At 45.0% G+C, this 24889-nt stretch overlaps 1 protein-coding gene across 1 annotated transcript; it reads right to left on the reverse strand.

The window, feature by feature from the left end:
- Positions 1 to 1275: 1275 nt before the first annotated feature.
- Positions 1276 to 24678, reverse strand: Ugdh (UDP-glucose 6-dehydrogenase). Its single transcript, XM_032916186.1, has 12 exons — positions 24463 to 24678; positions 15300 to 15468; positions 12872 to 12973; positions 12268 to 12468; positions 11964 to 12161; positions 11391 to 11538; positions 8854 to 8948; positions 6898 to 7028; positions 5892 to 6025; positions 5429 to 5520; positions 5202 to 5312; positions 1276 to 2123 (listed from the first exon to the last, which is right to left on the reverse strand). Exons 2-12 carry the CDS (start codon positions 15459 to 15461, stop codon positions 2016 to 2018), a joined length of 1482 nt encoding a protein of 493 aa, XP_032772077.1. The 5' UTR covers positions 15462 to 15468; positions 24463 to 24678; the 3' UTR covers positions 1276 to 2015.
- Between the last annotated feature and the right edge of the window lie 211 nt (positions 24679 to 24889).

Here is a 24889-nt window from a genome sequence, read left to right on the forward strand (position 1 = left end):
TCCACCTTTACACAGGCTTCAGGGATCGAATGCAGGTTTGTGGAGCAAGGACTAAACCATGTTCCTGATCCTTAGCACTTCCTTTTTACATTTTAAAAACCATTTTCTTTTACATTTTAAAAAAAGTTTGTATTTTGTGAGTGTAAACTCTGCATGCGAGCGCACACTGCTTTAACAGGACATCTCTGGGGCTATAATCCTACCGACAAGCAAATACAGAGCAGATTCTAATCCATGACTTACTCTCAGGAGTCTTACGAATAAAGGTTAATCCTTAAACCAACATGAGTTTTCTAATGTCTGCAAAGTTTTTCTGAGAGGCCAAATAGCCAATAGTCTTTATGTTTTTGTAGGCAAGTGACAAAGTTAAGGCTGTTGTGTAGGAAATTCTATAAGCATTTAAATGTAACTGTAGGGCCAGAGAGGTAACTCTGGTTGAGAGCACTTGTTTCTGTTCCCAGCACCCACAACGTGGCTTATACAGCTGCCCATATCTCTAGGTTCAGGGGCTCTGATGTCTTCAATTTCTATTTTTTTTTTTTTTTCTTTTTTTTCTCGGAGCTGGGGACCGAACCCAGGGTCTTAAGCGCTCTACCACGTGAGCCAAATCCCCAACCCCCTTCAATTTCTATTTTTAATCAAACAAGTCCTAAAGGATGAGACACGTATTTGCTTAACAAACTTTATAATTCCTCAGTGCACACAGTATAAAATGGAAATAGGACATCACCAACCCAAGTGAAAACAACCCTGCAAACAATTCATCAAGAGAACAGAGGGTTGTAGCTATGTCGTAGCCACTGAAACCACTTACTGCTCTAGCAGAGGCCCTAAGTTCAGTTCTCAATACCCACATGATGGTTTACAACCATCAGTAACTCCAATCTGATGCCACACATAGGAAAACACTCATGTACATACAAATGAGTAAACATACAACATGGTTAATGTAAATGGGAAGGCACACAAAATTCTTTAAACGCATCCTGGGCTAGCAAGGTGGCTCAGGGAGGAGCGTGCCCACCACTAACCTGCCATGGAGTTCCTTCTGGCCCCCCCACACACAGACGGGTAGATGTAATACTTGTTTTGAAAAATGCTGAGGTGGCTGAGTGGGTGAAGGTGCTTGCTGCAAAGCCAACCACTGAGCTGGAGTCCAGGAGTCACATGGAAGGAGAGAGCTGATCACTCTTAAGTAGTGCTGACCTCTGACCTCTGCACATGTACACACCCCACATCCCCTCAAATCAATAAATGAACATAAGAAGATAGATGTAAATTGGAGATCTTTCCAGTTTACACATGAGACTTTATTGGTTTTCTTAATTAAAGGAAAAAAAATTGAATTGTAATAGAAATAAATCAAAATAAAGGTAACAAACATGTCTTGACTCATAGGTGCAAACGTGACAAGCAGGTACAGAAGCTAAGAGGCAGGACGAAGTAGACCATAGACTGATTTCCTCCGGGTGAATTTTCAAAAAAGAAAGCACTGCCCGAGTTACGCATGGAGAGAAAGACAGAGTGGTTTTGGGAGACACAAAGACAACTAAAACCACTAATGACATAATCTCATTAAAACAAAAGGCCAGAGAACTTCATCAGCCATCCTAGCACAGTGATTTCACGGCTTCGAAGTCCCATTTAGTGATAAGCAGAGACAACAGGTAGGGAAATGAGACTGCCTTTCCCTTGTGTTATTACAGTGCAGTCTGTAACAACCTGTAATGCTAAAAAGTTCAAGGTTTCATTTTTATTTTATAAAAACTGACATTTAAACCAACATGATTGTTTTCCATCCATTCAGTAACTGAGAGGACAAGAATATAAAAATATGTAAAAATTATTCTAGACTCATAATTACTAGATATGCTAACACCCAGGTAGCTAGTATAAATTTGATGATTACAAAAATATTTTTGTTTCCATAAAAACACGTAGTTCATTTACCACTTAGTATCAGACAGACGCTGGCTACCCTGCAGTACCAAATCATCACAGGCAAAAGGGCGACGTCAGACTTTGGGCTTCTTGTTAGGTGGATCCTGAAGACTAAACTTTGGAATTTCACCAGGAGTGTATGGAATTCTCTTGGAAGATACCTTTTTGCCAATTGTTTCAATCTGAAGGAGAGAAAAAATAGAACTATTAATACAGCACGTGTGTGTAATCACAGCACATGTGTGTAATCACAGCACGCGTGTGTAATCACAGCACATGATGTAAGCGCTCTGTAATGCAGAGACAAGGTCTCTGAGTGGCCGAGAGATCTTTGGCTCCTTTATTGTTTTTTAGACTCAGGTGCCACTGCACCCTGCTGGCTTGATTTTGTTGGTTTACAGAGACGGGTCCTGCTATGAGTGCTGGACTCGAATTCACAGAACCTTCCAAGCACCGGAGTCACAGGTATGCACCAGCACTTGCAATTATCAAGTTAAAACACACAAGCACCTTACCTTTTATGTATCTGAGCACTCTGTCTACATACGCCTGCACACCAGAGGGGCTCAGACAGCTGCGAGCTGCCACATCTATCCATCTATCTATCTATCTATCTATCTATCTATCTATCTATCTATCTATCTATCTATCTTTCTTTCTTTCTTTCTTTCTTTCTTTCTCTCTTTCTTTCTTTCTTTTGGTGACAGGTCTTCCTTAGCTGTCCTGGAACTTACTATATAGACCAGGCATGCATGCATGCATGCATGCATACATGCATACATACATACATACATATGGGTATTTTGCCTATACATGCGCATACTGGGAAATTGAAGTCAGGGCTTTCTGAAGAGTAGTGAGCGCTCTTAAACTCCGAGCCACCTCTCTAGCCCCACACAACCACTTACCAGTGTAAGTTTACCCCTTCTCTAGTAGAGATAAGCATACTAGTCTATATCTCCTTTGAATTAAAAATTAGTTCTTTCCTTGAGTCATACTACAAAGGCTGCCTGCTTTATTCATAGAAGTCTACTGCTTACCAAGTGACTCACACACTCTCTCTTATTAGGGACCCCATTTCCTAATTTATTTCTGAGGCAGGGTATGAAGTCCAGGCAGGCCTGGAACTACCTATGCAGCAGAAAATAACCTTGAACTCCTGGTCATCCTGCTTCTACCTCCCAAGTGCAGAATTATAGAAGGGCGCTACCAAACACAGCTGAATTAAATTTAAAAAAAAAAAAAAAAAAAAAAAAAAAAAAAAAAAAAAACCTTACTGGGAAGTTATGTTTTATAAGAACTCAAAGTCATTCATTTTCATCTTATATATACATGGGTGTTTTGCCTACACATACATATACATATGCACACTGTATGTGTGCCTGGTGCCTTTGGAGACCAGAAGAGGACTGCTAGTCCCCTAGAACTGGGGTTAGAGATGGCTGTGACTCACCATGTGGGTGTTGGAAGCTAACCTGGGTCCTGTACGAGAGCAGAGCCATCCTCTTGACTAACCTAGGTCCTGTACAAGAGCAGAGCCATCCTCTTGACTAACCTGGGTCCTGTACAAGAGCAGAGCCATTCCTCTTGACTAACCTGGGTCCTGTACAAGAGCAGAGCCATCCTCTTGACTAACCTGGGTCCTGTACAAGAGCAGAGCCATCCTCTTGACTAACCTGGGTCCTGTACAAGAGCAGAGCCATCCTCTTGACTAACCTGGGTCCTGTACAAGAGCAGAGCCATCCTCTTGACTAACCTGGGTCCTGTACAAGAGCAGAGCCATCCTCTTGACTAACCTGGGTCCTGTACAAGAGCAGAGCCATCCTCTTGACTTTTATTTATTGGTTGCAGCAGGTTTCCTCTGGCTGTCCTGGAACTAACTATGTAGACCAGGCTGGCCTCAGACTCAGGGATCCACCTGTCTCTGCCTCCAAGTGCTGGGATTAAAGGTGTGCCAAATCTGAACCTGACTAAAATTTTTAAAAATATTCATCTTTCTGCATGTGTCTTAGAAATAACATTTAAAAGATAACGCTCCTGAGTTTAAGTCACAACCAGGAAAAGCAGCCCTGCGGCTCACGTGCTTCTCAGGAGGGTGAGAGGAGGAATTTCCAAGGACTTAACAAAGTTGCCAGGACTCTGCTGAGACCTAGTATCTCACAAATGGCAGGAAACGGACTTTAGCAAGTGAGTGAGAGGTTAAAGAAACCAGATCCAGTATCTGTGGTGAGTAGATAAGGCCCTCTGTGCTCCTCCAAGCCAGTGCTAAGGACACCCACAAGCTTAGCCTGGCGCCCGCCATGCTGGCAACCCTCTTCCACCAACTGCTTTTAATCATCCCTAAATTACGCTGCCAGGAGCCTCGACTCTATGTCCACACTGCTTCAGGAGGGAGCAAGTAACAACTTGTTAGTACTTGTAGGACTCTGGTACACCACACAGGTGGGACACACAAATGCACTGCTCTGGGCCTGTTCTGTCAGCTTTCCCAAGCTCCACGTTAATGAATGAGAATGGAAAGAGGGCTCAAAGGCCCCATGTTCTTCCTTCTCACAGCACAGGACAGTGCTGAGTGTCTGAAAGGTACAGCAGGAACACCAGCTGAGGAGTCGGGGCACCTGACAAGGTAGGTGGTAGCTATTCTCACAGGAGGATGACAGCGTTGCTGCTAGGTGAAGCATTTCCTCAGAGGCCACCCACAATCAGACCCCACCCCTCACCCAGGGCTTCACTGGGGTACGAAGCTCAGCTGTGAGTAGCAAGAGTGCGCCATGTAACCACAGTGGGTCTTCTCACTTGACCTTTATGGATGGGGTAAGACAGGTCACAGGCTGTTTCCATAAGAAGGCACCTGATACCCTGCTAGCTGCCAAGTAAAGGAAACCACCTTTAGGTTACAAATGGGGAAGGAGTGGACTGGTTACCAAAGACTCCCGGCTTTGCAGAGAATGGGCCTCTTGTCCTGGTTATCTTACTGTCTTATTACTAACTTGGAAAATATGACGCTTTGAAACCCACACAATGGGTTTACAGATCATCCATGGCCATTGAGGTGGCTCAGAGTGTAAGGGACTTGCTGTACAAGCCAGGAGCCCTGTGACAGAAGGAGGAAGGGAGGGCAAACTGACTCTACAAAGTTGTACCCTGACCGCCACACATGCCGCAACCCAAAATCATGCACACACACACAATAATAAAATAAAACAATGATGACCACACCAATCCAAACGAACAAAAAAGCAGCCCAGAGTCCTGGTTACCTGGAAGCCAATGGTCTGTAGCTCATTGTGGAGCCCATCCAGGACACGCCGGCCATCAAAGATGAAGGCTGGCTTCAGCATTCTTTTATGAATCCGTTCATAATCCAGTTCCTGTGTAGACATACAAATGAACAGTTAGAACATACATGTAGACACACATTCAACTAGTGTTTGCACTGGAATGCCTCTAGAATTCTCCTTGATGTAATTAATCTCTGAGACGTCACCTTAAACATGTCCCACTCTGTGCAGATAACGAGGGCATGGGCGCCGTCACATGCTTCATATGGATCCTTGGAAATGGTCACCAGTCTGGACACTACAAAAACACCAACGACCAAAAAGAGATGAGAAACCGGGCGCTGTTTTAACACTTGCACTGTAGAAAGGGAGTCTGACAGTGAATGAATGGGAAGTGGGAACCAGGCACCCCCCAAACGTTCTTCACAAGTATTTCCGGGGATCTCTGGGGCTCTGTGGAGCACCACTGAGCTATAGCCCTCGCTTCTGCAAACCCTGCCAGATTAAAGCACACCGATGACGTCAGCTCAAAGCTGAGAACGCAGCAGCTAAGAGTGTAATTATAGAGAAACAAGGCTGAAACCGGGCAAAGCACTGACAAGAAGTGACAGAAAAACAACTACTAAATAAAGGTTTCAAAGAGAAGCCCACTGTGTGGGAGAGTCCTACCTTGGTCATCCGCTGAGACGCCTGGATGAGAAAGATCCACCACTATCTGCTCCCTGGGTACTTTGGGGTCGTAGATGTGAAGGTGCGCACCCTCGTCCATCAGGTATTTGCTAATGTAGATACTGGAGGACTCCCTGCAGGACGGACGAGCAGGTCAGCCCTGCTCTACAGGACGAGCAGGTCAGCCCTGCTTTAAGTGGCACTTTCTGATGCCGGAATGCAAGACACAGGTAAGCCACCCCCCGCGCGCCTCTCTCTCTCTCTCTCTCTCTCTCTCTCACACACACACACACACACACACACACACACACACACCAGTGCTCACACACAGAGAAAAAGGAGACACACAGGTCCTCTTCTGCCTATTGTGACAGCATGCTGAAGCCTTCTGCTATCTTTATATGACAGGGAATAAAATACAGTAGAAAACTCAGAGACACATATGTATACATTCATGTACCCCCATTCATTTCTACAAGCTGAAAGATAAGGATAAGATGAAAGGTTCCATACCTCAAAGGGCTTGAAATGGGGTTCTTTGTTTATTTTTTACATGTATTTGTTTATGTGTGTGTGCAGTGCATGCAATAGTGCCCAGATGGTGGTCAGAGAACAACTTGCGGGGTTGGCTCTTTCTTTCCACCATGTTGAATCCCATGAGGCTTAGAAGCAAGTGCTTTTATGCACTTCTGGCCCTGACATGTTTTAAAGCAAGCCAGTGAAATAATTAGCAGAGAAAAGTGGATCCCACTGTGGAAGGAGAGAATCGACTACTCAGAGTTGTTCTCTGACTGCCACACACACACCATATGCACTCGAGCATACACGCTCCTCACCACCTTCCTGGCTAGCCTGGAACTTGCTATGTAGACCAGGCTGGATTTCAACTCATGGTCTCTACCTCCACCCCAAAGATTAATACTATATTTGGTAAACATCGGTAAAATTAAAACAAACAAACAATCCCCCACACACACATTTTAAAAATGTTTTAAAAAACAGGTACCTGGTATCACCAGTATCCTTTTTGAACGCAAACCCCAAGATAGCTATCTTCTTATCAGTCACTGTATTAAAGAGGCTGTCTATGATCCGTGATGCAAACCTCCTCCTCTGGTAGTCATTCATGTCTATGACCTGAAATTATATGTATAAGATACAATATTAGCTTACAAAAGTATAGTCTAGGACATACACGTGGTTTTATAGTAAGTACTATACAAATACAGACCTTCATATTAATGACAAAGTTTACCTAGCACTGTTATTTAGATTTAAATCTGAAAATTAAAAATCCACCAATTGCTAGATGTGGTGGCGCACACCTTTAATCCTAGCATTTGGAAGGCAGGCAGAATCCTGAGTTCTAAACTAGCCTGGTCTAGAGCAAGTTACAGGACAGCTACGGGTATACAGAGAAACCCTGTCTTTAAGAGAACAAAACAAGGGGCTGGGGATTTAGCTCAGTGGTAGAGCGCTTACCTAGGAAGCGCAAGGCCCTGGGTTCGGTCCCCAGCTCCGAAAAAAAAAAAAAAAGAACCAAAAAAAAAAAAAAAAAAAAAAAGAGAACAAAACAAGGGGTTGGGGATTTAGCTCAGTGGTAGAGCGCTTGCCTAGGAAGCGCCAAGGCCCTGGGTTCGGTCCCCAGCTCGAAAAAAAAGAACCAAAAAAAAAAAAAAAAAAGAACAAAACAAACAAATAAAGTAATAATAAAATACACCAATTCCCTTGCTTAGAGCCTTCCTGAAATGTTCCTTTTCTTTGACTTGATCTGCTGTGAGAGAAGCTGAGGTGGATGAGAAGATGGCCACACAGCTAGGCTTGAATTCTGAAGGCATCTGAGATCAGCCACAGGCTGCCTAGATAAGCCATCCCCACACAGGCAGCTTCCTAAACCCTCAGAGGCTCAGTGAGAAGAAAAAGACCAAGAACAGAGGGTGAGCACTTCTGCACAGACCATGACATCCAAGTGCTGGACAAGCTTTCACCCCATATCCTAAGAGTAAAGGGTCCGAGAGCTTCTGACACCGAGCCTAAGTTGCAGATGAAGTAAACACAGGGGAAAGAGGCTTTTTCCAAAACTCCCAGGGACCATCTCAAGTCTCCAGAGCTTGAAAAGGAGCACAAAAAGTGTTGGAAAATCAGGACTTCATCTGCATCTTTTGCATAATGAGTAGCAAGATAAAGCCACCTGCTAGGCTGGGTGGAATACACAAGAAGCAAGCCATCTCTCCAGACTTCTCACAGCCTTGCTGAAGTCTGGAAGGTTATGAACGCAGAGAAAACCAAAGGTGTGTAAGCTGGCAGGTACCTTAGGCAAATTATGCCATTTCTCAGAGTCTCTTTCCTTTAAAAATGGGGCACAGTGTTAGTGATGAGGACTAAAAGATATTCTGCATGCAAAGTGCTCCCAGAGAGTACCCAGGATAAGCAAGCATTTGATAACTGGGAAGGGGCTCCTGTTTTAGCTCTATGAAACAGAAAGAAAGGAAAGAAAGTATCCAGAGATGAAAATACTACAATGCTGGTTCTTCGGTTTCATAGAAAAGCCACGTCCCAGGGTGGCCTGAACTATGAACACCATGAGAGCCTGACTCTCATGATGGGGCATACCTATAAGGCTAGACTGGGGAAGGAGGCAGAGGGAGGAGGTGCTCAAGGTCATTCTCAGCTACTTGGCGAGTTCAGGACCAGCCTGTTTACAGTCTCAAACACATGCACCCAAACGTAAAGGATAATATTACTTCCTGACTAATTCTGGGAGCAAATTCAGCTAAAAAATGAGAAGTCTTGGTGCATCAAAAATGACCATCACAGTTGACTAGGAAAAAAAAAAAAAAGACTAACTGAAAACAGACACTCATTAGGTAAACCTGAAATAAGTCAATGCAAAACCATTTCACCAAGGGTGCCATGTTTAATTAGAATCTAATGAGACATTATTAACTACAAAGACGTGTACCTGCTGCCAGTAACGAGCTACTTCGGGCAGATTCAGAGCCTCACAGAGATAAACCAAATTCAGAACATCTTTTTGGAAGCAGCTCCCACCAAAACCTGAGGGAACAAAATAAGCTGACAATATTTTCAGGTAAGATCCAGAAACTAAATCCTGGGGCAAAGCTTACACAACATCTGCAACTTTCATTCAGGTTGTAAGTAATCACATTCAGATAGCAGACATTTTTTGCAACTACGCAGTGAGTTTAAACCCAGCCTGGGATACATAAGACCCTGTATCAAGACGAAAAGACATAGGAAAAGTGGTTCATAAATCACATGACAGTTATAGGCAATCAGCTCTTCAAGTACTTACTAACTGGTTCCCTAACAAAGGTTTCGATAGAGTTACATTTGACCTTTTTTCTTTTAAAAGAGAACTTCCTTTTTTCTTTTTATGTGTGAGCCTTTTGCCTGCATGAACATGTGTGAATCTTCCTCAGAGGTTAGAAGAAAGACGGCTGGTTTAGAGGGGTCGTGGGAGTGCGGGAATAAACACGGGTCATCCACAAGAATAAACACTGCCCAGCCCCAACTTGACCTTTTCCTCACATTTAACCTCCATTTCTTCCGTCACTTACCTGGCATGGGTCCCTGTCTCTTACTTCACTGCAGAGTTAGTAAAATCTTTTTTTTTTTTCTTTTTTTCTTTTTCTTTTTTTTTTTCAGAGCTGGGGACCGAACCCAGGGCCTTGCGCTTTCTAGGCAAGCGCTCTACCACTGAGCTAAATCCCCAACCGTTAGTAAAATCTTAAAGTAAAGGGCCTGATGGTAAATATTTCAGTCTTTGTGGGCCATAAAATCCCTGCCGTGACCTCTGGCACTGCAGCTCCAAAGTAGCCAGGGAGGAGAGAAAGCTGTGGGTGTGGTGTGACTGTATCCCAGAACACGTATTTACAGCAGCCGAGCGGTGGGGTGGATGCGGGCCAAGGTATGCTAGCTCACCTTTGAGCTAGTGTAATTCAGGCTACAGCAGGGAAGTAAAAACTTCAGGGTCAGAAACATCTGGCCTCAGTCTGATTTGATTCTGAACAAGTTATAAAACTTTCCTTGAACGTGAATACCCTCTAAAAAGCAAGTCACAGCACCATCTTAGTAGGCCACCAGCAGTAAAAACGTCAAGCATAGAACAGTGTCACATCCGTAATTCTGTTCCTGAGAGGCACAGGCAGGAGGATCAGGAGTTTGAGGCCAACCATGACTATATGGCAAGTTTAGGCTAGCTGGGCTGTATGAAATTCTGTCTTGAAAGAAAAAAAAACAAAAAACCTGAGGGATACAGCACTGATATAGACATGACACATAGTGGGTCTTTTGTAAATAGCTTTAGTATAGTTGGAGAAAACACCAGAAGGGTGGGAAATGTGACATGCAGCCTCTGAAACAGTGTGAGCATGTGTGTGTGTGTGTACATATACGTGTACATATACGTGTGGTGTTGGGACTGAATCCAGGCCTTGGGCATGCTAGGCAAGCACTGTAACACTGAACCATGTCCTACCTCACTCCCTTTCTGTATGTTTTATCATGAGACAGTTTCACCAAGGTGTGCTCTAAAAAGTATTTGTACTGCTACAATACAGTCTAACTGCCACCAATAATGAGACTTTTACTTTACAGCTAGAGTAAAGTAAGGACTGGGGTAAGGACACAGGCCTGTGACTCCAATTACCTTGGAGGCTGAGGCAGGAACATAGAAGACTCAAGCCCGACTGGGCTACAACAAGTTCAAGGGCATCCTGGGCAACTTATGTAACAGGGGCTAGCCTCAAACTCCTGATCCTCCTGCCTCTATTTCGTGAGGGCAAAGATAAGAGACGTCCACAGTATGCCCAGCTTCACTTGATCTTTCTAGCCTAATGGGAAGGTCCTCTGTGGGAGTCAGAGGACCCAAGGAGTCTGTTGTCCCCTTTTAGCCATGTTGTCCCCTTTTAGCTTCCGTCACGGGGCTGGGGACAGGGCCTACTCTCCCAGCTCCTCCCAGGCCCCAGATCTTCTGTTAAGACTTATCTTATGTGCCTGCATGTACGTAAGTGCACCACACGCATGCCTGGTAAGTCAAGAGAGCTTAGATGCCTGGAACTCAGTCATGATGCTTGCAGGTCACCATGTGAGCACTGGGAATTATACACTGCTCCTCTGCAAGAGCAGCCAGTGCTCTTAACCACCAAGCCATCTCCCCAACCCCTCGGGAGTTTTTTTTTTTTTTTTAATTTTTTTTCCTCTCTTTGACACAAGGTTTCTCTGTATAACCCTGGTGTCCTGGAATTCCCTCTGTAGACCAGGCTGGCCTCAAACTCACAGAGATTCACCTGCTTCTGCCTCCAGAGTGCTAGGATTAAAAGCATGCACCATCACCGCCCAGCAAATCTTTGTTTTAAAACAACAGATGTTAAATTAAAAAAAAAAAAAAAAAACCAAATCTTCCATAAAGAGGCTCCATGAACCTGGTTAGTAACCTATTTTACTAGAGAAATATGTGGGGAACATTTTATTTACCAACGCTGGCTTTTAGAAACTTATTTCCAATTCTTTGGTCCATCCCGATAGCCGTTGCCACCTCTTCCACATCGGCGCCTGTGGCTTCACACAGAGCACTTATGGAGTTAATGCTGCTGATCCTCTGAGCAAGAAAAGCATTGGCTGCCTTTACATAAAAGAGACAGGAGCAGGAGATGATGAGTAAAAGAGCAACTTCGTAGTCAGTGCATCTCATTGAGGTGATGCGAGCCACTGAGCAGGCCTGAGGGAAACTGAGGGACTGACTCGTGCTGGGGAGAGTAGAAGGCCGGATAGAAAACACAACTTAAAACGGAAGGGCTGAGGGCTGGGCCGCAGTGCTACAGAGAGTGGCTAACAGGTGAGGCTCAGGTTTAATCCCCAGCACTGAAAAACAGAACAGAGTGTGTGTGTGCATGTGTGTTCGTGCCTACGTGTGTGTGCACAGGTATGCATGCATGATCCCCACAGACAGGAAGCTGGGTTTTGAGTCTGACACTGGCCTGAGTAATATGGAATACCCTGCCTAAACACACTAACAACTTAATGAACAGTTGCAGGCATTGCACTGACCAGTTTGGAAAGCTCTGAGGACCAAGTGTTGGTGGTGAGGATCTTTTCCTTGGGAACCCAGTGCTCGTACACAGCACAGAGTGCCTGAACAGCTCTCTGGCCCTCTGGGGTCTCATCCCCTCCAATCAGGACTCTGTCCGGGTTCTTTAGGTCCTTGATGGCTGTTCCCTCTGCCAAGAACTCAGGATTGGACAGAACCTAGAAGAGCAATGCCAAGGACAGCGTAGGGTAGAATGAATTGTGGGTAGTTTTAAGGCATCAGTCTTGACCTAAGAAGAATTAGATTTCTTTTTTTCCTTCATACCTGTAAATTCAAGTTGGGCTTTGTGTTGGCATCAAATATGCGGCGGATGCTTTCCGCTGCCCGCACAGGGACTGTGCTTTTCTCAGTCACAATTTTGTACCCATTTGAGTTCTGCACAATGCGGCGAGCACAAGCTTCGATATACTTCAGATCTGCCGCCCGGCCTTTTCCCATTCCATATGTTTTTGTTGGTGTGTTCACCTAGTGAGAGCATTGGGGATGAAGAAGAGAGGGCCTATGAAGGTGCACAGTGTTTTCAAGATGGTGCCCAGACTATCAGTTGGCTAAGTAATCAACAGTCACGCCGGCCTAACCCTCACAGGGTAACACATTTACATATATAGCCACTGGAAGAAACGACTGGAAGACCCAAGAGAACACTTGTGGAGATGCGGGTGCCAGAGACGGGGCAGGCAGGCAGGTTCCACTCTAAAAGTCCAGGAGACAAAAATGAGCTCAACATCCCCACCTAAAGGACTGCCTGTCTCTGACATGTGTACATTGTCATGGCTAGGACATGCTGTGGCTTAATACCAGTAAAACCATCAAGCTTTCAAAGACAGACAGACAGATTAAACATCACATGGCAAAGCAAACCACTTACAGAAATAAACACTAGATCGGCTTCTCTGATGGCATCATCAATATTGGTAGAAAAAAAGAGGTTTTTCCCTCGACAGGATTCGACTACTTCTTTTAGTCCAGGCTAGAGAAGGAAAGGGAGAAGGAGTTAAGCACTCAGTGTGATAATCAGTCCTGAGGAGTCGACCACAGAATCGCCCTTGCCAAGGGGGACGGTTGTGCTGTAACTGAAAGGTCTACATTCCCAGTAGTGTCTTTACATAGCTGAGGACTGCAGGGCACGGCAGTGCACACCTGCAATCCTGACACTTAGGAGACCGAGCCAAGAGAACCGAGTCTGAGGCAAGGCTGAGCTACACAGAGAATTTGAGGCCAGCCCAGGCTACATTGGGAGGTATTGTGAGTGCCAAAAAAGAAACAAAGGGGTCCTCACACGCAGAACACAGTAAGCAAGGATGGCTCCATTAAATGAAGCAAAGGTGACCCCGCATGCAGATCAGTGGCTCTAAAATGCTGTGTCATTACTGACCATGTGCCTGGGTGACACGTTAACCATTAACTGCTCCATATCAACTACTATCAGATCCTTCAAGGCCCTGCGATTTCATTCTGCACTGTCATTATGAATGTGGTCCCTGCCACCCCATGACTCACACCATCGAGGTGGCTGTTAAGTCAGTATTTACTTCATACAAACAGACTTCAGGATGCATTTTCTGTAAGAAACACTGAAAATCTTTATTACTTTTTCCCATCCAATTTTACTGGTAATATATTTATGTTAAAAATAAGTTGAGAGCTGGGTGATGGTGGTGCACGTCTTTAATTCCAGCACTTGGGAGGCAGAGGCAGGGGCATCATATCTGTGGTTTGAAGCCAGCCTGGTCTGCAGAGTGAGTTCCAGGACAGCCAGAGCTACACAGAGAGACCCTGTCCTGAAAACCCAAACAAGCCAACCCTACCCAAACCAACCCTATATTTATTCTAAGTACGGGTATGTGTGGTATGCATACACATGCACGCACATGCATGGCAACCCCTGCCCTCACACCCCCACCCCCGGTGTGTACACATGGGGGTCAGAAGACAACCTTTGTGGTCAATGCTCTCCTTATACTGGGGACCATGCTCAGGTCATCGGGCTCGGTGGCATGTTCCTTTACCCACAGAGCATCTAGTCAGTCCAAAAGTATTCTCGTAGAGAGAAAAAAGAACAAAAACTAAGCTTAAATCGTATCAGATGTCTTCTACATGTAACTGGCAATTTACAGAAAATAAAGGATACAGGAAAATAACTTAAAAATATTCAAGGGAGCTCCAGAGTCAACCATGAAAATACACTCTGAAAATTTCCACAACAAACCAATTTCTCTAACCAAAAAACAGAGGAGAGAACAAAAACTCTAAGAGAGCAAGGGAGGATGTACGAGTGAACAGGAAATCAAGATTATAGACTTAGGAAAGACACTGCTCAGTTGGTGGTGTACACTGTGCGCAGCGCTCAGAGGCTGAAGGGAGGCCTTCACACTTGAGACCAGCCTATTTTGTCCAGAGAGATCCTGTCTCAAAAGGAATAAACAAAATAAGAGATTTTTTGAGACAGCGTCTCATATATCCCAAACTGGCCTCGAACTCACTCTTGTGGGACTGTTCCTCCTGACTCCAACTCTTGAGTGCCTCCTCTGAGGAAAAAGTGCAGGTCTGTGCATGCTGAGCGGCACTCCACGGCTGAGCAACGCCCCGGCCATATGCTGCTTTCTAAGGGCTTATTGTCTTAGCAACTGTCACTGTAGTGCCCTCAATTTCTTCTTTTTCTCTTTTGCAGTACTGGAGAGGAAATCCAGGGCCTGGCACATATTAATCATGTGCTACACTCCCGTAACATTCTTATCAGAACTTTTTATTGGATAACTTTGGCCTTTTACTCTTTTTTTTTTTTTCTTTTTTCTTTTTTTCGGAGCTGGGGACCGAACCCAGGGCCTTGTGCTTCGCTAGGCAAGCGCTCTACCATGGCCTTTTACTCTTAATATAGCCCAGGCTAGCCTGGAATTCATTATGTAGTTCAATAATTCTCCTGCCTCAGCCTCTCAAGTACTGGGATTACAAAGCATGCAGTACAACATCTAGATTGGTTTTCCTTTTGTTCTTTCTTTTTCTTTTTCTCTGGAACTCAGGGCCATACGTTGGCTAGTCAAGCGAGCATGAACTGCATCCTAGAACTATGCAGAACCTTGAGGCAGGGTCTCAGCTACATACACCAGGCAAACCTCGAACTTGCTTCAGCCCCTGAGAGCTGAGATCACGGGCTAGGAGCATGCCCAGACAGACTTTTTTTTCATTGTCTTGGGTGCAGTCATACGTTGCACAATAATAGTATTATTATTATAAGATAGTTAACCAACACGGCACGAAAACAAGCATGAAACAAAGAGCTGCTTAATATATTTTACCTCATAAATAGGAAGCGTTGGAGAATTCCATGCATTGATCCTGGCCTCATTGACATCCACAACCGTTACCCTGATTTCAGGGCACATGTGAGCAATGACACTGCATGTGGGTCCGCCGACGTAGCCCGCACCAATGCAACAGATCTTCTTGATCTCAACCATGACTGAACTAGAAGGGACACAATTAACAATGCTTTAGCATTGAAAACAGAAAATCTGGACAAATCATTGGCATATTCATCTCAAAAGTGTCGGATATCTGGAGCCACTTCCTATGTTTCCTCAGGCCTCTTCTCCACTATGCCAGCACAGAAGAGAGAGCGAGTTTATAACAACTGATAGTATTGCAGACACCATAAAAGTATAATGTCTTGACAGTTAGACAGTAAAGAAGTAGAGTAATAAAGCCAGGCTGTGCTGGTAGGTTTCTTTAACCCAGCATTCAGGAGGCAGAGGCAGGCAAATGAGGGTTTAAGGATACCCTGGTCTACAGAGCGAGTTCCAGGACATCACAGCCAGGGCTACACAGAAAAACTCTGTCTCGAAAAATCCAACAAAGAAGAAAAAGAAGGACAAAGATGAGAAGGAGGAGGAAGAGAAGGAGGAAGAAGAGGAGAAGGAGGAGGAAGAAAAGGAAAAGAAGAGGAAGAGGGAGAGGAGGAGGAAGAGGAAGAAAAGGAAAAGAAGAGGAAGAGGGAGAGGAGGAGGAGGAAGAGGAGGAAGAGGAGGAGGAGGAGGAGGAGGAGGAGGAGGAGGAAGAAGAAGAAGAAGAAGAAGAAGAAGAAGAAGAAGAAGAAGAAGAAGAAGAAGAAGAAGAAGAAGAAGAAAGCTCTCCAGAGTAAATTTTATTCATCAGTGCAATTTGAGCTTTACAAAGGCGAGTTTTCCAACAGGTTTAGATGGTCACAGATGTTGAGATTAGTTCTATGATTCAGATCTGGCCTCTAAGATTAAGCTCCTGCTTGGCTAAAATTTATTCCTCAAGAATCATGTGGGTAACTTAATTCCTAATGCAAAAGTGCTTGGAGGTGGGGCATAAAAGGAGTTTACAACTGAGAGCTCTACCCTGAGCGGATTAACACCTGTCATAACAGGGCTTAAGGCTACAGGTTTGAGCTCATGCTCTTCTGTTCTTCCGCCAGGGAATGACACAGCAAAACAGCACAGTGCCAGATGTCAGCCCCTCCATCTTGGTTTTGCCAACCTCTAGTACCCTGAGCCAAGATATTTCTGTTTGTTATAAGTAATCCATCTCAAGTTATTCTAGCAGCAGAAAATAGAGCAAAATACCCCTAAATACTTAATTGGCACCAACAGATTATTTTTAAATATTGGACAATAATCTTTTTTTTTTTCTTTTTTCGGAGCTGAGGACCGACCCCAGGGCCTTGCGCTTGCTAGGCAAGCGCTCTACCACTGAGCTAAATCCCCAACCCCAGACAATAATTTTAAAACTCTATTTCAACTTCATTCAGAAAATGGGAAAAGGCTAAAGGAACTTTCAAGAGTGTTTGTTTGCTGGTGTGTACACCTATGTGTGGGCACGCAGATGCCTGAGGCCCACTTCATGTTCCTCTATTGCTCTTGAGCCTGGAGCCTGCTGTTGTCCAGGCAGCAATCCCTAGCCATACTGTCTCTGGCTCTCAGCCCTGGGTACAGGTGTCTATGGTCACAGTAGCTTTTACTGGGTGCTGGGGTCCAAACCAGGTCTTTGGGCTCACATAGCAAGTAGTTTACTGTTCTGCCATCTCCCTAGCCCAGCAAAGCAATTTCTGCAGTTATCAATACTGTTGCACTGATCTTAGGAAGTTTTTAACAGTCGCCTAACTGAATGATACTAAAAATTTACAAGGAACTAGTTGACTTGTGTCTCTATAACTGCTGTCAAATGACCAATCATTTCCATTTCTCTTTTTTTTTTTTTCAGAGCTGGGGACCAAAACCAAGGCCTTGTGCTTGCTAGGCAAGCGCTCTACCACTGAGCTAAATCCCCAACCCCAATCATTTCCATTTCTACCAAGGTCTCAGACATCGCCCATCAAAGCCATTCATGAAACCCAGAGAGAAGAAAAATAGTAAGCAGAGAGTTTAACAGCTTGTTGTGGATTCCGCCATGGATCAGAGGAGGTACTCTCGGTCAGCCTAATCACAGTGCTTCCCAAGAATGTATCTAGATCTGTGTAAGAGTTTGCTCAACATGCATGATATAAGGCAGAATCAGTCTTAGTATTACAATAAACAAACAAACAAATAGTTTTAGTTCCCCAAAGAGGGAAGCCTTGGAATTTCAGAATTCTACAAGAAAGTATTTCTAATGATATTCATAAAAGTAAATTTTGGGGAGGGGCCAGTTTTCTCCTTCCACCATGTGGATCCCAGAGATTGAACTTGGGTCCTCTGCCTTGGTGGCGAGAGCCTTTACCAGCTGAGTTATCCCTTTGGTGCCAAAGTAGAATGTTACAAGGAAATATCTCTCAAGACTCCTCAGTTCCACCCCATCCCTACTGACTCTGCTTTAGGCAGCTCCTTTGTCTCCTGTGTATACTCCCACTGTTACTGCCTAACTACATGTTCTTATATGTATATGTAATGTATATGTTATGTACAATGCATATACAGAGGTAGGGGTGTGTGTGTGTGTGTGTGTGTGTGTGTGTGTGTGTGTGTGTGTGTGTTATGATCTTTTTGAGATAGGCTAGAACTCTCTATGTAGACCAAGCTGGCCTCAAACTTAGAAAGAGCTGCCTCCTGAGTGCTGAAATGAAAGGTGTGCACCGTCATGCCTGACATGATCTTATTTCCGAACTGAAGAAATACCATAGACAGTCTCTACATGTGGCTTTTTTTTTTACTTACTGCATTCTACAGTCATATCCTCAGCTTTAATGGTTATGTTGCATTCTTCTAAAGAACAAGAAATATTAAAACCATGCAAAGTCTAGTAGATTCCTTAGAGCCTAAGCAAGTGAGTTAAAAGTTCTCTATTTGGGGTTGGGGATTTAGCTCAGCAGTAGAGCGCTTGCTTAGCGAGCACAAGGCCCTGGGTTCAAAAAAAGTTCTCTATTACACTTGTGAAGCTACAGATATAAAATATTCTATTAAGTAACTTTTAGGATTGCAAGACTTGACTCAGTATAAATACCAAGGGTACCCAAGCTGACTTCTGGCAGTCGGCCATCTTTCCTTGCCTGACCCATCATGCTTTGCCTACCCTGAGTGAATGGAAAAGATGATGTTGGGAACACTAACTAAGTGGCTAAGTTCCAGGAAATCTGAAAATCTCCCACCTTTGGGGAGACATGTTTCTAGTCGTCACTGCGGCTGCCCCACCTCTACACAAGGGAACTTGGGCATCTGATTTCACAAAAATCACTTCAGTTTGTTCCAGGGCTTAGTCCTTTCCATCACAAAAAAGTAATGTTTCTAGGCTGGGCCTGGTGGTGCATGCCTTTGGTCCCAGCACTTAGGAGGCAGAGGCATGTGGATCTATGTGAGTTCGAGGACTGCCTGGTCTACAAAGCAAGTTCCAAGACAGCCAGGGATACACAGAAAAAACCTGACTTGAAAAAAAAAAGGAAAAAGGCAAAGAAATAGGAATTATACCCTAATAAAACAGCTAAGTGATCATCAGCCGGAAGGCAAAATGAGTGTCCAAGGAGAACAGGATGAGGTGAAGAGGGGCCCGTGAGATGGCTTAGAGGGTAAAGCAAACCTGATGGCCTCATTTCAGTCTCTGCACCCCACATAAGGTGGAGGGAGAAAACTAGCTCCTGAACATTGCCCTCTGCCTCCACAACATAACCCCTCCCACAATAATAATTAATAAAAATCGGGGGTGGGGAGAGCAAAAGGCAGAAAAGGATCACCTCAATGCAGATGTACAAATTGAGCCTGGAAAGAAAGCCAGAAAGAACAGTCGGGGGGGGGGTGTAAACAGAAGTGAGGCGCTCGCTCAGTGAGTAGCTGTGGCTACTGAGTTGCTGTGAGAAAGAAGCAATCACTGTCTCCTAAGGCAATGACTTCCGTACAAGTGGGCTCTGGAGTGCCTCTCTCCAGAGAGCAAGACAGCAATCTGCAAGGCACAGTCTACTACAATCCACAGTGGAATGAGCCATCATCATTAGAGGCATTGATTGATATGACTAAAACCTGTTCCCTATTGGAGAGGGAGTGTGGTTACGGTCACAGTGGGGCAGGGTTTAAGTGTGGAGACTGACAGTCGGGAACAAGACAATTCGATAATGGTGTGATGCTTTTATACAAAAGAATGTAAAGAGGAGATATTTTTCTGATTCCAGGGAAATAAAGACAGGGATAAAATTTTCCAGGCTTGGACTGGAGAGATGGCTCAGAGGTTAAGAGCACCGACTGCTCTTCCAGAGGTCCTGAGTTCAATTCCCAGCAACCACATGGTGGCTCACAACCATCTGTAATGGGATCTGATGCCCTCTTCTGGTGTGTCTGAAGACAGTTATAGTGTACTTATACATAAAATAAATAATTCTTTAAAAAAAAAAATTTTCCAGGCTTGGACAGCATAATTCCTCAAAATTCTCTGTTCTGATGCTTTATAAATGTGGATTCCCAGAAACTCACTACCAGAAACAGATGGCCTAGATCTCAGGTACAAGTACAGTTAGCTGCTCCTCTGTCCCAACAGGCTCTATACCCACAGAATCAGGCAAGTGGTGTGTGTGCATGTGAGAGTGTGTGTGTGTGAGTGTGTATGAGTGTGTGAGTGTGTATGAGTGTGTGAGTGAGTGTGTGTGAGTGCGTATGAGTGTGTGCGTGTGAGTGTGTGTGAGTGTGTGTGTGAGTATGAGTGTGTGTGTGAGAGTGTGTGAGTGTGTGGAGTGTGTGGAGTGAGTGTGTGGAGTGCGTGAGGTGTATGAGTGTGTATGAGGAGTGTAAAAGGCAGGGAGTGTGTTTGAGTGTGTGGAGTGTCTGTGTGTGAGAGTGTGTTGAGGTGTGTGTGTGTGTGTGTGTGTGTGTGTGTGTGTGTGTGTGTGTGTGTGTAAGATTGAGACCAAGGATAAGGGCACAAATCTTTAATCCTAGCACTAGGGAAGCAGAAGCAACTTTGAGGCCATCCTGATCTACATTGCAAATTCCAGGTCAGTTCCAGTAACCTAGTAAGGCCCCATCTAAAAAAAAAATCAGATCTTTACTGAATATGTATAGACTTTTTCTTCTTGTTGCTTAAACAATAAGATAGAACTATTTATATTATACTAGACATTACTTTTATTGTTTTGAGACAAAGTCTCCCTATGCAGCCTAGGTTGGCCTAGTTGCTCTGTAGCCTGGGCTGGTCTTGTGCTCATGAACACCTCTACAGTGCTAGGATTGTAAGTATGTGCCATGATGTCAGTTATATCGGGTATCCTATGTCACCTGGAGATGATTTAAAGTTGATTTACAGGAGCACATGCACAGGGTAAGGAAAGAATACTGCACCGTTTTATTTAAAGAACTTGAGCATTCCCAGATGTGGACATTTGCAGTAGTCCTGGCACGAACGTCCCAGAGATACCAAAGGACCACTGTGCAGGCCCTGCCATAAGATCCCTACTGTGATAACTGTCCACAGCAGTGTATCCTTTCAGTCTCTGTAAACTACATCATAATCAATATCTCAATAACCCTAACTAACTCTGGGCCCATATCTTCAAGGCTCTCAAGACTGAACCAGAACTATCACATATAAGACATCTGGCCAGGCTGGAGAGATGGCTCAGTGGTCATTATTGCTGTTCTCCCAGAGGACCTAGGTTTAGCCCCTAGCACCACATAGTGGTGGTTCACAACCACCCATAACTCCAGTTTCAGGGGATCTGATGCCTTCTGACCATAGGTACCAGGTATGCACATGGTATAGACATACATGCAGCCAAAACACCCAAACACATCGTTTAAAAAGAAAAATTGACACCTGCCTCCCTCCCTGATTAAACTAATAAGTAGAATTTCTAAGTAGTGTTGGTCCAGAGGATCTTTCAGGGTTATAACTTAATCCCATATCCAAAAAGTTACAGCTATTAAAACAGCCGATACCCTCAAGCTCAAATTGGACATGCTCTGTTAACATTCACAGAGTACACGTGGATCAAACGCTTATGGAAGGAAACTTCTGGGCTTAAGAAGTTCATAGTCGGGGTTGGGGATTTGGCTCAGTGGTAGAGCGCTTGCCTAGCAACCACAAGGCCCTGAGTTCGGTCCCCAGCTCCGAAAAAAAAAAAAAAAAAAAGAAGAAGTTCATAGTCTAATAATGTATCCCAAGCTAATGGATTCCTTTAAAATTAATTTATTTAATACTTATTAATGTACACTACATGAGTACCTGGGAGATAGATGGTTGTGAGCCACCAATGTGAGTGCTGGGAATTGAACCCAGGTCTTCTGCAAGAGGAACAAGTGGTCTTTAACCACTGAGGCATGTCTCCAGCCAAGGCTGGTGGTCCTGATCAGCTGTCGTTCACTGCCATCCCTTTGACACCTAGGACGGCTATGCACCACAGAGTATTGAGTTAATAACTGTTCCCTGGGCCTCTAGGATTACAAACTCCATGTCTCATGTGTTAGTTAAGATGGCTGATCATAGATTACAGTAAACAATTTGACTGCTACCTTCCTTAGCCACCTAAAGAATGTACTCATATTCTCCCTGAGTTACCTCTAATATTATTTGTTTTTATAATGCAGGGGATTAAATCCAGGGTCTCACGCATCCCAGGTAGACATTCAACCCCCGTGTCCCACCCCCTAGTCCTCAAGTTACTTTTTTTTTTCTTTTTCTTTTTTTTTTTTTCTTTTTTTTTTTCGAGCTGGGGACCTAACCCTGGGCCTTGCGGTTGGTAGGCAAGCGCTCCACCACTGAGCTAAATCCCCAACCCCTCAAGTTACTTCTTAGGTGCCTTTATTTCAAGACCATAATTCAGGGCTCTTTCTAAGCAGTAGTCACTGACTACTTCAGCTGCATCTGTACTGTAGAACTGGAAATGTCTGGTTCCCCCCCACCCCCACCTTCGGTTTTGTGTTTTCCTTCTTCCTCCTCCTCTTCCTTCTTCTCTTCTCCACACACACACACACACACACACACACACACACACACACACACAAACAAACCCTTTTCTTTCTCTCAGTAAGGTTTCACTCTGCAGCCGAGGCTGGTCTGGAACTGGCAGAGATGCTTCTGCCTCAGCCTCCTGGAAACTGATTATAGGCCATGAGCCACTACACTCAGCTACTTGAGTTGAGTCTTCATTCTGGGTTGGTATTCTGGCCTGGCTAATTTTCTTATGAAGTACAGCGTATGCAAGACAATGGGAAACTACTTAAGAAGAAGGATACATAGTCAATGCAAATCAAATAAAGTCACTTGGAAGTTTCAAAAGAATCCTAAATAAACTTTAAAACGGAGTTTGATACAATGTTATCAATACAGCTTCTATGACAGATGTTTCTGATTCTGTTTTTTTTTTTTTTTTTTTTTTTTTTTTTTTGGTTCTTTTTTTCGAAGCGGGGAACCGACCCCAGGGCCTTGCCCTTCCTAGGCAAGCGCTCTACCACTGAGCTAAATCCCCAACCCCTGATTCTGTTTTTCTTCTTCCTCCTTTTAGTGTTTTGTTTGCAGGTCTGGCACAAGTGGAGGTCAGAGGACAACTTTTGGGGTGCAGGCTTTCCTTTCGCTGTGCGTTCTGGGGATCGAGTTCAAGGCTGTCAGGCTTGTGCCACAACTGCTTTAACCAGCAGGCTCGTCTCACCATATTCTATTTCTATGTGCTCTGGCCCTCACTGTGTTGACAGAAAAGTGGGCCTGTTTGCTTACACAGGCATTCTGAAATGAGTCTTCACCTCAAAAAATATTTTGGGATCCACAATATACCATACCATCCTGAAAATCTCATAAATTCAGATAAGCATTTCAACCTACAAGATGTCAGTCACTAACAGCCAAGAAATGTCCTATACTGCAATCTGAACAGAATATCATCCGTCTGCCACCCCTTTCCCAGTTACAGAAGAACGAACTAAACAGCAGACATGATAAGACAGCTGGATACACCAATCTCAGTCATTTCCTGGAGGCACACTTAAAAGATGCCTGATCCAAGGGGGGGGGGGAGACTATTGTGAAAGACTTAATTTTATGTCTAACGGGAATGATACACAGCTGTGGAAATTCCAGAAAAGAGAGAGCATGCCTAGTGGGTAGAGATTTTATGACAGAGAAAGCAATACAGAGATTAAAAAAAAAGGGGGGGGGTGCAGGCTGGGGAGTGGGGGAATGTCTTTTCCAAACCAAGGTTGTGTAGCATTCAGCTCAGACTAGCTGAGTGCTCAAAAGCGCAGCTCACAGCAGAAACACTCAGCTCTTTCAAGTCCAGAACCCCTCAGAAGAAACAGACCAGACTACTGTTCTCCATTTCTTAGGGGATTTGAATAAAAACCTCAGACTGGCCTTTGAGGTGAGTGGATGAACAGTTAGTCTTCTGTGTACCCCACATATGAGCTCTCTCCCAGACAGCCCCTCCTTTCTTTATACGAGATTTCTCAACCAACCCTACTCAATTACACATAGTATGTGAAGATTTTCAAGATCTCACAAAAACATGGTCTCTGAAGCCTCCAAGAAAGGCCTTCCCTGACATTAAGTAGAACGTCTAAACATATGTCCAAAGGCCAACAATGGACTGCAGGAGCCAATCCCTTCCTCCCAACCCCCAGGAGATAGGATAAATGCTTCATCTTCAAGAGGATTTGCTTTCTACTTAGGGGCTACCAGAGGAGAGCAGCGGCCTCCCAGGTGAGCAGACTCTAATACCCAACAAAGCTTAGGACTATGAAGTGCCCATTAGGCCCTACAGAGAGGACCCTTTCCTTCGGGGTTAGGGGGGCGTTTGGCTGTTTGAAGCGGCGGGAAAATCTCGTACGTTTCAAATCGGAAAATGGAAAGAATGAGAACTGGCTTGAAGATACACGAGTTGCGAATTAAAAACCCGGTTCGTCTGACCTCCTGCAAGCGCACGACGTGATACCCGCCGGGCCCGAAAAGGAGGACAAGGATGGTGCAGTAGGGAGCCTCTCCAAGAGCGGGAAGCGGCCGGGACTGCGCGCACACCCGGGCCGCGAAAAGGGGACGGCCGCAAGGATTGGTGCTTACCCACTTCCAAGGCCAGGACACAGCGGCCACGCAGATCACGTTCTCTTGGACAGCGCCTTCCTCCCAAGCCACAAGCTCCACACACCTCTCCGCCCGCCGCTCCCCGAGGCCGGGGCCCGCGGCCGTATTTAAATGCTTCTGCTGGGGAAGGCGGAGGCTTCATTCCCTTGCAACCAGGCCTCCCGGGACTCTGGACTCGGCCACCGCCCCGCACTGCCCCGCCTCCCTCCGCTCCAGGCCCCTGGGCAGGCCTCTATTTCCTTCTGGACCTAGAGCGGCATATGGGGCGGGGCCCAAAATGTATGATCACGCCCCTTGTGGAAACAGGGCGAATCAGCTGGAGCCAACTCACGGGCTCCGCCCCCGCCCGCAGCGAGCGGCCCTGGGCGTGGCTGCGTGCGCCACGGGTCCCGCTAAGCCGACCGGC

Source organism: Rattus rattus, chromosome 11 (genome assembly GCF_011064425.1).
Source record: "Rattus rattus isolate New Zealand chromosome 11, Rrattus_CSIRO_v1, whole genome shotgun sequence".
NCBI classification, from domain to species: Eukaryota; Metazoa; Chordata; class Mammalia; order Rodentia; family Muridae; genus Rattus; species Rattus rattus.